Source organism: Myotis yumanensis, unplaced genomic scaffold (genome assembly GCF_028538775.1).
Source record: "Myotis yumanensis isolate MYYU_CA2020_CCGP unplaced genomic scaffold, mMyoYum1.0.hap1 SCAF_14, whole genome shotgun sequence".
Lineage (NCBI taxonomy): Eukaryota > Metazoa > Chordata > Mammalia > Chiroptera > Vespertilionidae > Myotis > Myotis yumanensis.
This window is the reverse complement of record NW_027223765.1, coordinates 52,104,339-52,117,051: the sequence shown is the minus strand read 5'-3', so window position 1 is coordinate 52,117,051 and position 12,713 is coordinate 52,104,339. Positions and strand designations below refer to the sequence as shown.

Here is a 12,713-nt window from a genome sequence, read left to right as displayed (position 1 = left end):
TACAGGTTCTTATGTCTCTGTCCTTCCAGAGAGGGCACAGCCTAGAGCAGTGATGGCGAAACTTTTGAGCTCGGCGTATTAGCATTTTGAAAAACCCTAACTTAACTCTGGTGCCGTGTCACATATAGAAATTTTTTGATATTTGCAACCATAGTAAAACAAAGACTTATATTTTTGATATTTATTTTATATATTTAAATGCCATTTAACAAAGAAAAATCAACCAAAAAAATGAGTTCGAGTGTCATAGGTTCGCCATCACTGGCCTAGAGTCAGGGTACCTGGGCTTGCATCCAGGTTAGCTGGGTGACCCCAGATCGGGCCTTACCTCTGAGTGTGGGTTGGCAGTGCATTCTCTGGCTGGTAGGCAGCAAGGGGTGAACAGAGTCTCTGCTCCCTGGAGAAAGCCCAGCTCTGTTCTGTCGTACTCACTGACACTCTCACTCCCCTGTTTGGAGACCACGCCGTCATCTTAAATATGCGTAGGGGCGGGCGGTCTGGCTGAGCTCTGCAGCCGCTGTGCACCGTCTGAGGGCGTGTGCCGGGGGGTAGGGGGTGCTGTCCGGAGAAGCCCTCTCTCCCAGGGGTTCTTCTGCCACTTCCGTGATGAGGCATTCCACGTCCCAAGGTGTGGGGTAAGGGTCCCAGCTGCTGCTTGCTGCTGCATTAGCCCGCCTGGCCTTGGCATGCCCCTCTGTGAAATGGGATGATAAGGATGCCCTCCTCGCAGGCTGTCACAAGGACCAGTGAGCTGAGCCAGAGCCTGGCTGCTGGTGCACAGTGACATGTTAGATGTGAGACCACTGTTCCTGCTGTTAGGGCTCCTGCTACTCCAGCTACCGTTTCTGCCAAGAGGGAAGGGATGTGCTTCCTTGGTGGCAAGTTGGAGCTTCTTGGGAGGGTCCACGGCCCGTGCCACCGACTCTGGCATTGAAACTTCAGGCTGCTGCAGAGGCCCGGCCTCCCTTCTAGGCTCCAGCCGCGCAGGCCTCAGATGTGCTCACACCTGGAACTGGCTGTGCGGGTGCAGGGGCCCAGGAGCCTCTGGAAGCCAGCTGTTCCTGCTGTGAATGAGTGCGGGGCCCACCCTGTGGACAGCCCTGAAAGACAGGCCCCTCGGCTGTGCCCACTGGGAAGCCCTCGCCTTGCGACTGAACACAAGGATCCCGGCCCACAGTTCAGTATCCAAGGTTGTGCTAACTGCTTTGTGAAATAACTATTCAACTTATTTACCTAATTGATAAGCACATAAAATAACATGCCACACGAGGGGCGAAATCCCGTCTCCATCACACTGTGTCGGAGAGCCGTGTTCGTATTGTGAGCTAAGCCAGCTGGCTGCTGGTGGGCAGTGACAGGTTAGACTTGAGGCCTCAGCCTACCTACCTTTGCCCACCTACGTCTGAGAGGGAGGCAGTCAGCTGGACCGACCAGCCCGCGTCCTGCCTTCGCTGGAGCCTGTGCTGGACACTCTGAGCACCTGAGTCCAAGGCTGACGTGTGAGGGTGGCCGGGGAGGAGGTTATGCTTCACTGGGAAATTTTGGGTGAGGTGGTTCCATTTACTCAAGTCCTGGTGGTAGGTCTACGAGGGGCAGAATCCACTGGCCCTGACGACAGCCTGTTGGCCTGGGATTCCTGGGTGACCCTGCCCCACCCCCAAGAGGTGTAGGCTGGGAGAGAGGGTGCCTGCTGTCCTGTCACGGTGGGTGGGGCTCTGCCACCTGACCTGCCTGCGCAGAGTGAGGAGAACCGCCCCTTGCAGCTTCCTCACGCCGCCTGCTGGAGGGCTGTGCGCACACCTGCTGACAGTGTCTGGGGGTGGAGCCAGGCCATCAGGGGCTCTCCTGCCCCCTGTTCCTGATGGCTGCCTTCCCTCCACCTGGCCCTCCCTTCTCTGCTATCAGGAACAGCAGTTCAGCCCTGAGTCTGGGGCGATCTGTGCGCTAGATTGGGGTTAGGTGGGTGGGCTCTCCTCCTTGCCTCCCCTCAGAGCCAAGCAAGCAGACACAGCCTTGCAGACGGTCACTGAGGAGGAATCGGGGGAGTCCAGGTCAGCTGCGGGGCACCCACGGGCTGTTTATACTTAATAGACTTTTAGAGCAGCTTGGGGTTTACAGAAAGAGAGTGGAAAGTACAGAGACTTCCCATATCCCTCCTCCAGGCTCCACTCTTACTAACATTTTGCATTAGGGGGGGTGCATTTGTCACAATTGATGGGCCAATAGCACATTATCATTAACAAAGCCCACAGTTTACATTAGGGTTCACTGTTTGTGTTGCACATTCTGTGGGCTTCCGCAATGTTTAATGACATGTGCCCTCGCTCAGGGTGTCACCCAGAATACTGTCACTGTCCGAAGATCCCTGTGCTCTCCATCCTCTCCGTCCCCAAGCCGCTGGCAGTCACTGGCCTTCTTCCTGCCCCCCTAGTTCCGCCGCTTCCAGAATGGCACTGATTTGGAGTCAGACAGTAGCAGCCTTTTCTGATTGGCTTTCTTCACTCACCGTGTGCACTTCTGTAAGAGGTTTTGGCTTTGTTTGTTGTTTGTGCATCTGAAGATGGAATGCAGACGCTGCTGGCTTGGATTGGACTCTGATGACTTGTAGCCACTCCCAGGTTGGGTCACTCTAGACTTCCAGAGCCCTGGGGCCGGCCTTCCCCACGCAGGTGTCTTCACTCGGGGTCTTGGGCGAATGGACCTGCTTAGGCCGACGGCGGTGGGAGGGCCAAGCGGGGTCTGCTGCCTCAAGCTGCCTGGGCCCGTGAGGCCACGTTCCCTCTGCAAGGAGGTAGTCAGGGCGGTTCATTGAAGACCCTGAGGGGAGGGGGAGCTAAAGGAAGTGAATGGCTGGGAGGGTGGTTGCCACAGCTCTGTCCTGACTTTGGAGGGGTTGACCCCGCCTGGCGCAGGCTGTTTATCCCGACACTGGGCCACTGTTGTTTTTTTTATCCGATCTCCACCTGAATAAACAGATCCCGACCGTCATCTGCAGCCAGGCTGAGAATCTGCCAGAATTCCTCAGGGAGCCAGTGATTCACCAGCAGTGTGTGTGTGTGTGTGTGTGTGTGTGTGTGTGTGTATTGGGGTGGGGGGGTGGGGGACAGGGGAGAGAGAGAGAGAGAGAGAGACCTGCTCATTCCAATTCCCACATCCTGTCCAGCAAATAACCCAGGCTGGGCTGGTCCTGCGAGGCACGGGTTTCTTGGAGCAAATGGTCGATTTGTGCAATAGAACACATGGTTTTGCTTTCCTTTTCTCAAGAAGATGAATGTACAGCAAGCTCGTGAGAGTACACTCAACTGTCCTTTGGAGGAGACACTTCCCTTCAGGTTGGCCCAGGAAAGCTCTTCCTTTAAAACCTTCCCTTCATCGTCAAGGTGCATATGGGCACTGGTCTTCCCGTCGGGCACGCGCACCTTACTGTTTGCCAACTTGGGACTTAGAATTATTAATTATATATTTTTTCCTTTTTGTTGCTCATTAGGTCCCCAGTTATGTAAAATGATTCCGTTTGACAATGAACAAGATTAGATTGAGCTTGGCCTTGCTCAGTGGCCCAGGCTTGTTCCTAATGCTCTCTGTGGGGAGGAATGAAGGAAGAAAATGCGGCTGAATGAAGTAGCATGAAACATGGCACTTGGATCAGAGGTCCTTTCGGACTCGTTTCAACTGTGGGGATTGGTTTAAAGGAAAACGACCAGTGTGTGCTCTGGCCGCACAGCTGCTCAGCGGCTGGGGAGCAAGGCCACACCGCACGTTCATGCCGCCAGAGTGCGTGCACACGTGCACCAGGGCAGTGCGAGCATGTCTGTGTGCAGAGCTGTGGCTCTCCAGTAACCCAGCCTGGCACTAACTCAGCGTCCATCCAGAGTAAAATGAAAACGAATTGCGGTATATTCCCTCGAGAAATACTACAGAACAGTGAGGAAGAAGTAACTGCGAATGCAGCCTTGTGGATGGATCTCACACACATGCTGAATGACAGTAGGCAGGTGCAGAAGTTTACGTGGACGATGCCACACAGGTAAAGTACAAAGTAGGCAAAATAATCCTTGGTGGTTAAATTAGCGGTCCCCTTAGGAAGGGCAATAGGAAAATGACAGGAGGGGCTGCCAGGCTGTTGTGCATGTTCTGTGTCTTGATCTGGGAGGTGGTTACATGGGGGCAAACATTGTGTAAAAATGCATGGTCTCTACTTACGATTTACACACTTCTCAGTTGGCCTGTGATACTTCAGTAGAAACGTACAGACAGACAGAACCGCTGCCCCACTGACCTTGTGGCCTGCTGGGTAGGACTTTCTCTTTTAAGGAAGGAGAAGTCACGTCTTCATGTGCTCTGAAACGATGAACAGCTTTCGGCACTGGTAGTTGCACAGAAACCCTAGGTAGGCACCAGGGCCACTCTGCCCTGCGCTGAGTTTCACGCAGAATCACTAATTTCAGGGTCACAGATGGTCTCACATTGTGTGACTCCATGCACGGGGTGTAAGGTGACACTGTAGCCCCAGTGGCCTTAGGACGCGTGCGTCCCCCATTCGCTCAGGTCAGACTGTGGGCAGCCTGCTTGGCAGCGGGTGAGACCCTGTGCCACGTAGTGAGAGCCAGGCGGCTCCGGGAGGGCCTGCAGCAGGGCGCGGAGGGGTGCCCTGGCCAGGCTCACGGTGGGGAGTGGGAATTGGAGCGGGAGGGAGTGGTGGCAGGTGTGACAATGTGGCTCATCTCAGGGCTAGATTGAGTGACACCCTTTCTTAGCCAGAGGTTCACGCAGGGGAAGAGCTGTCATTTGAATTGTGTGGATTTGTTAAGGAAGACGTCTTAAACGTGTGATGTTGAGGTAACATGGAAGATCTGTTGTTTCTGTTAAGAGTCCGTGGTTGGGCTGACGACTGCGTGGCCTGCAGGCTGCGCTGTTGGGATGTGCACAGGCTCCGTGTCTGCCTGTGGGAGAGCCTGAGCGAGCAGGGCCGAGGGCTGTGCGGAGCCTGGGTCATCTTACGAGGAGGTGGATTGACATAAAAACAGCCTTCTTCCAGGAAGAGGCATGGACCCAGGAATGACTACACTCCTATCCGCTTCACTGCCCGAGGGGGAAGGGACGCCAGGGGGAGTGTGTGGTTGGGTGTCGGACACGGAAGCTGCAGGGAGGACGAGGGTGCGGCGTGCTCTGTGATAGGAGGCGTGTGGCCTGTTTTGCAGATGGTCAAGCCAGAGGCAGAAAGTGGTTCACACACACGTCCAAAGCTGCGTTGGCCCTGGAATTGGAATCCAGGTCCCTGCCCCAGGAGTCCAAACGGGTTGCTACAGTGTGGTCCAGGGGCCAAATCTAGTTTTTGTAAATAAAGTTTTCCTGGAACACATCCACGCTCATTTAGGTATTGTCCGTGGCACTTTTATACCCCAGCGTTAGAGTTGAGCAATTGGGATGGATACCGCAGTGACCCACTGAGCCGGGCCCACTGTGGGCTGCATCTGCTGACTCCAGGAGTCAAGTACAGTCCACTTGACCCTGACCCTGCCTCCTTTGGTCCCCTCACTCTTGCTTCCTGGCTGTTTTCTGTGACCTGAGATCTTTTCCACACGAAGGGAATACCGTGTAAAGCAGGCTTTCCCAGAACCACCGTGGAACATCACTTAGGATAAAAAGTTTTAAAAGTTGGTTTCAAATGCCTCTGCCTGTCTTACCTTCTAATTGAACGTCGGCCTAGAAAATGTAGCCAAGTGGCCAGAGCTTCAGTCTTTGAAGACAGATTTTACTTTTGAAGCCACGAACAGGTGTTGGCTGAATAGATTCTGCTGCATTAAGTTCTCCTCCTCCAGAGGGCAGCCCGAGGGTAAACCTGCAGGAGGCGGAGTGAAGGCCATGTGACCTGGCCACAGGCCCCTGTGGCGGAGGTCACCCCTCCCCTCCCCTCCCTTTCTCTCCCCTCCCCTCCCCTCCCTTCCTCTCCCCTCTCCTTCCCTCCCCTCCCCTCCCCTCCCCTCTCCTTCCCTCCCTTCCCTTTCCTCTCTTTCTTGTAATCCTAGGACAGTGGTCGGCAAACTGATTAGTCAACAGAGCCAAATATCAACAGTACAATGATTGAAATTTCTTTTGAGAGCTAAATTTTTTAAACTTAAACTATATAGGTAGGTACATTGTTATTAACTTAATTAGGGTACTCCTAAGGCTTAGGAAGAGCCACACTCAAGGGGCCAAAGAGCCGCATGTGGCTCTCGAGCCGCAGTTTGCCGACCACTGGCCTAGGACATCACTTTGTCCCCCTTCACATGCAGGTCTGTGAGGACATGTCTCGGTGGGACTGTTCTCTGCTTCCCACCAGCGTTTCCATGAGGGCAGCAGATGCAGCCACAGTGGGCCCGGCTTTGTGGAGCTTCACCTGCCTGGCGGCTGCGAGGAACTGCGCAGAGCCCCCTGCGGACTTGCCGCTCACGCAGGCCAGGGGCGGGCACAGAGCGAGGCCTGGCGGAGGCCAGTTGTGCAGACCAGTCTGGGTTGACCGAGAAGCAGTCAGCTGGCGTTCAGATCTAGGCAAGCTTTTCGGAATGTTTAGGGGCTGGGGAAGCCTCTCGGATGGGCTTTAGGCCTGCTGCCCTGGCCTTGCGTGCTGGCTCCTTCACTTTCCAGCTGTGACTCCGGAAAATTCCAGCAGCCTTTGAGCCTGTTTCTCCAACGGAGAGGCTGGGGATAAGACTAGGACCCACCTCACGCGTGAGTTCGCTGAGTTGGCCCGGGCGTGCTGCACGCAGGTATTCAGTTATTGGCCAGTGGTGTTATGAGAACGTGGACAAGGATTCAGAGGTTAGAGAGATGAGTGTGCACCTTCTTTGGAGCTAAGCTGTTTAGTTCAGGAGTGACGGCCTGACCCCTGTGCTGCACATGCCCAGTTTTGTAAAGTGAATGCGGATTGAGCAGGGCAGCAAACACGTCTTCACAGCCATCCACTCTGGAGGAGGTGGGGGTCTAACCCAGGTGGCTGGCGGTGTGGAGGGGATACTGGGGGGCCTGCTCCTCTGGTGGGCAGGGTGGGGTTTGGTGGGTGAGTCTGGGGTGGGGCCTGAGTCTTGCTGCAGGAGTGGGAAGGAAGGAGTCAGCCACCCCGAGTCCTGCAGAAGTTTTGGTCTGGGATCTGCTTTGCAGCCCTTTGTCCTGTGGCTGGTTTGACACTCGCCAGCTGGAACAGGCTTGCTTCATGCGTGCAGCTAAGAGTGAGCACTGCGTCAGCCCTTCGCTCCTCAGAGGCGTCGGGCCTCCTGCTTGCATAGACGTGGCAGAGGGATAGACAGGGACCAGTCATTTATTACTTTTCTTCATTCTTTTCCCAAAGCACCTCCAACAAACGAGGCTGAGCCTGGCTCTGAGGCTGATACAAACGAGAGCACGTTTAATTGAGCAGCCCCGGGGGCGTGGGAGCTTCCATCCCACTGTACAGACGGGCTCTCCGAGGCTCCCACCTGCAGGTGGTGAGCCTGGGGTTTGAACTTCGGCAGGTATGGCTTGTGGCATGTTCTTCAGCTGTGCCATGTTACAGCCCAGGAAGAGCTCTGGACCTGGGTCCACGAGACGCCTAACACAGTGTGCTTCTTGCTCTGGGAGAGAAGGGAGGCGGAGTTCTTCAGGAGCACAGAGCTGTGGGCTCCGCTTTCCTCAGCCCGAGGAGTGCAGGAGGAGTTCGATACAGGCTCTAGCCTGGAGCGTAGAGAGACCAGCTGCAAGGGAGAAGATGGCACGTGTGTCCTCAGCAGCTGGGAGCAGCAGTGCGCAGCCCGAGGAACTCTGGAGCCCCGTGGGCTGGGCGGTTGGCATCTGGGCAGCGCTGCCCCAGACCGTTGGCAGGCTCTCTTCATCCTTCGTGCTCCTTGACTGAACTCATCTGCTGGCATCATTCTCTTCTGCTTAAGTGCTCGTGAGCCCCACATTGTGCCCCGCCTTGGCCTCTCTGAGTTCACGCGTGTTCTTTCTTTGTGGTTCATTCAACAAATATTAATTGAGCATCTGTTGAGTGCCCCACATTGTTCCCGTGGTTAGAGAGTAGTGGACAAAACAGACACACACACCTGCTTTCATGGAGGCACATCTGCTGGGAGACGTGTTAAACTAGAAATATGCAAAATTCTGGGTGTCTTCGAGGGTAACTAGAGGCATAAAGAAAGTAGGTGAAGAAGTGGAGAATATGTGTGTGTGTGTGTGAGAGAGAGAGAGAGCGTGAGAGTGAGAGAAGTGTGTGTGTGAGAGAGAGAGAGAGAAAGAGAGAGAGAGAGGAGTGTGTGTGTATGTGAGAGAGAGTGAGGGGGGGGAAGAGAGAGAGAAAAGGAGGGGGAAGCTTGCATGAGCTTGTGGTTTTAGACTGTGTGGCCAGGGAAGCCCATTGAGAAGGTAACTTTGAATTTAAAAAAATGTGGAAGAAGTAAGGGCATGAGGCCTGTGGGTCTTCGAGGGAAGAGCTTGTCAGCAGTGGGAAAGGTAAGTGCAGAGGTCCCGAGGCAGGACCCTGCTGCCGTGTCTGAGGCCGTGTGGTGCCTGCAGGGGTGGAGGTAGGAGGTGAGGCAGCACTGTGGGGGTGTGGCCATCACATGGGCCTTGGAGAACATGGTAAGGACATGGTCCAAAAGGAGACACACAAGCCATTGTTGGAGTTTTAGGTATGAACTAACTTGTTTTTTTGCTTTGTTTTGTTTTTAAATCATGGTAAAATGTATGTAATAAGAAATTTGCCATCTTAATCATTTTAAGTGTACGGTGCAGTACACACGTGTGTGCAAAGCTCCAGAGCTCCCTCCATCTTGCAAACGAGCCCCCCACCATTGACCAGCTCCCCATTCCTGCCCCCCGGCCCCGGCAGCCACCAGTCGGCGTGCTGCTCCGAGACCTAATGCGAGTGGAACCATACAGGGTGTCTTTCTGTGACTGGCTCGTTTCACGTAGCATAACGTCCTTACGATTCATCCACGTGGAAGCAGGGGTCAGAATTTGCCTCTCAAGGCGGGACAACAGTCCCTGGTATGTACACCACGCTGTGCTTCTCCACCCGTCCACCCACCACTGTCCATGCATACTGGGTTGCTGCACCTGTTGACTGTTGTGAATGCTGCTGGGAATGTGAGTGTCAGATACCTCTCAGATCCGCCTCCAGGTTTTTGGATATATACCCAGAAGTCGGACTATTGGGTCACATGGTGATTTTTAAGTTTGATTGTTGAGGCCCCATCACACCATTTTCTTCAGCAGTCGCACCAGGTTTCAGCTTCTCCACAGCCCGAGTAATCAGTGATGTTGATCATCTTTTCATGTGCTCTTGGCCATTTGTATACCTTTTGTGTGGAAGCATCGATTTAGGTTCTTTGCTAGTTTTTTAATCAGGCTGCTGGGTGGTGCTGTTGAGGGCAGGGCTGTCTGTATTCTAGATGCAGCCACTCCGGGACAAGACGTAAGTGGGCAAAGACCACAGTGTAGCCTGTAGCTGCTCCCCTGGTCATCTTGACGTCTCCAGACTAGAGCACACAGGGTCCCATTCACGCACCTCCACTTGCCATCTCCTGGGGGCCCGTCCCTTTCTCCCATCTCATGTCTGTGTTGCCGCCACCCTCTCCTGGCCCTGTGACAGGATTCCTGCTCATCAGCCTGGCCCGGGAGATATTGCGGGCACGGCCCCGCCTGCCCTGCCAGCTCCAGGACCCCATCCGCTCTGCGCTGCTGCATCCCTGTCTCCCCGGCATCGGCATCCTGCCCTCATGCTGGGCCCCAGCACCCTGGGCCCCAGGCTCATCCTTCCTGCCTCTGTACCGCCCAGGCTCCTCACCCTCTCATCTCCATGGCGCCTCGCTATGCCTTCAGGAGCTCTCCCAGCTCCCAGCGAGCCCGCACCCCAGAGCCTTCCTGCAGAGCGGCCTGGCGCGGGGCAGGGCGTGCGGTTCAGTGAGTAAACAGGCTGACAAGGCAGGAGACAGAGGAGAGGAGGCAGGGAGAAGTGCGGGGTTCCAGCTGCTGCCCGGGGCCCCTCCACTGTGTGCAGCCCCCCTCTTTGTTCCACTTCAGGCCCTGGCGCCCCTTCCTGTCTTTTCAGACTCGTCCTGGCTCCCACAGTTCCTGGGCACGGCTGCCTTTTTCCTGCTCTGTTTCCCATACTTTACATAATAAAGGTCTCCTTTTACTTTATTTTACCCTTTCTTTTTCTTTTTGAGTCAGAAAACTGAAGAGACTATCTTCACTAAGAATGTAATAAAGAACTCAAAGGAAAGAGCTTTGTGGGGGCAGGCGGGGGCGTGAAGGGAAAAGTCGTCTTTCATTCTCGAGGCTCCCTGTGTGTGGAGCTGTGCCTTGTAAGCAGGCTCTTGGGTTCAGAGCCTGGGAGAGTTGTGAGAAAACAAAGGAGGGGGGAGAGGCCCCGAGCTTCTGGGAAGAGGGCCTTGTTCACGCTGCTGGAATGGATTTGGGCAAGTGTTTGTTTAAAAGAGATGCCACTTGGTAAGCAACGCCTGGCTCACTGTGTGTGCTGGGGAATGTCTGATGGCTGCAGACCCTGACACTGCTGACTCCAGGCTGGCCCGGGGGGCGCCGGGACCCAGAGCCAGCGCTGCCCCCACCACGCTGGTGTCTGAACCTGAACTTCGATGAGGCTGCGGTGACGAGACTGCGAGGCCGGGCCAGGCCCATGCACGGGCCGCTCCCTCCAGCCTTGCTTACCATGGGTTGTCTTTCTCCTGATTTTTAAACACTGGCTTGTTGATTAGACTGTAGCTTTGTCACAAGCAGGATTAAAGGTACATTTAAGCCACTGCGGTAAGATGCCTTTCTTGGAGGTGGTGCAACACGGAATCCTTAGCTAACGTCTGCCGCGTGCTTCCGTGCGGGTCAGGGTGGATCACCCGCGTCCCTAGGATGAGGAGGGAGTTGGGTCACGGGCCGGGTGAGTGGTGGCGGTAACACAGAGGCAGATGGGAAGAACAAGGGAAGGCCCACGGTCTGAGGTGGCAGCCGCAGGTGCATCGCAGGGCCGTGTGCTCCAGGTTGAGATGCTGAGCTCACATTTCTAGGCATGGAAGCGGGAACAAAGTGACCGAGGGCTAGCGGCAGAGGTCAGGGGATTCAGTCTCGTCAGATCCAGCACCGAGTTCCTGGTCTCCCTGGGGGAGATTTTGTCTTTTTTTTTTTAAATCCCTTGTGCCTGTCTGCACGCCTGGCACATAGTAGGTATTGGTAAAGTGTGAGGAGTGTAGCCACGTGTTGAGATGGATTAACTGGCTGTGGGCTCAGTGCCTGCAGCCCTGTACCTGGTGTGGTTGGATGAGGGCCCAAAGGTTCGAGATGGGAAGCACTGGGAACTGGCTGGTCGCACTGGGTGCTCGCTGAGGGAGGGCATCGGCGAGCCCAGGTTCTGGTCCTGCTGTGCGCTCTGCACGTGTCTGAAGTGTCCCCTTGTGTTCTCGCCCTGGGGGGAGCAGCCTGGGCTTGGAACTCGGACTGACTTGGGTGCTCTGCCTGGCACCTGCCCAGACAGACGGGGGTGCTCTGTCTAGCACCCGCCCAGCTGGTGACAGCTCGAGGGGAGGGAGGAGAGGGGATGGCACCTGGACTGTCACTGCATTTGTAATTTTTTGAGAGCAAAACAGGAAAAAATGAGTCTAAACGAAGTGGTGGGGAAAACAATTGTTTCTGTGCAGAAAGACATTCTTGAGTCACGTCCTCCGTGTGTTTCAGGCAGCACAACAAGATCCGCAGCGTGGAGGGGCGCCAGCTGAGGGCCTACCTGGTGCTGGAGGTGCTGGACCTGAGCTGGAACAACCTCACGGAGGTGCACAGCGCCTGCTTCCTGCAGGGACCACCCTTAAAGGAGCTGTAAGTGCCCCTGCGCTGCCGGGTGGGCACCAGGGCTGGTGGCAGGGAGGGCGCTTCCTCTTCTCAGCCGTGGCCGTGCCGAGGCCATGGGGCTGGGCACAGAGCTCCTCCTGCGGCCTCTGCAGAGCCCAGGGCTGGGCGCCCAGGGGGGCGTCCTCTATGGTAGAGCATTAGAGACGGACAGGCAGCTGAGGCCGGGAGCGTACCGGTGAGCTTAGTAGACTCACCACTGAGAGGAGAAGCGAGCCTCAGATACAGGCCTGTCTTGGCTACAAAGCCTGTTCTTTCCCGCTTACGGGGCTGCCTCCAGGAAGGCCGAGAGGAGACGCAAGCTCTCGAGGAAGGACAGGGATCTCTGCGAGGCAGGCCTGTCCCCATGTCTGTCTAGCGTCACGCACTATTGAAACTTGCACTTGGTGCACTTGAGAGAGCAGGTGCTCCGTGCTGTGGTTCTCAGAACCTTCTAGATTTTGCTTTCAGTCTGTTTTGCTTTTATCCATCTTAATGCGCTCTCTCATACCCATCGGATGGCAGCTGGGAGGCAAGTTAAAACCTATTTAACCCACTGCCTGTTGGTGGGAAAGGCTGCTTTGGGGAAGAAACTGAAGGCTCTGGCGGAGGAGACACACTCTGATGACGTGTGAGTTCACTCTCGCCCGACTCTGTCCTGACTCCCTGGAGACCGTCCGCAAGGCTGGATGGGGCCACGGTGACCCATCTGCTTGGCGGCCACGGCTCAGCACGAGCGTGTTCCAGGGCCCGCAGGGATCGGAGAGGTTTCTCTCAGGCTGCACTGAGGCCCTGGACTGGGAACGGGAGCCCGGGGCCTTCAGAGGCCAGGCTGGCAGAGCCCAGGCCCGGGCGGGCTCTGCAGA

General features: G+C 55.6%; 1 protein-coding gene across 1 annotated transcript in view; it reads left to right on the top strand.

The window, feature by feature from the left end:
• Nucleotides 1–12,713, top strand: part of LRIG1 (leucine rich repeats and immunoglobulin like domains 1) — a 105,010-nt gene that overhangs the window by 59,436 nt on the left and 32,861 nt on the right. The window contains exon 4 of the mRNA XM_070390968.1: nt 11,701–11,838. Coding sequence (XP_070247069.1) covers nt 11,701–11,838 — 138 coding nt within the window. The remainder of the gene's footprint in view (nt 1–11,700; nt 11,839–12,713) is intronic.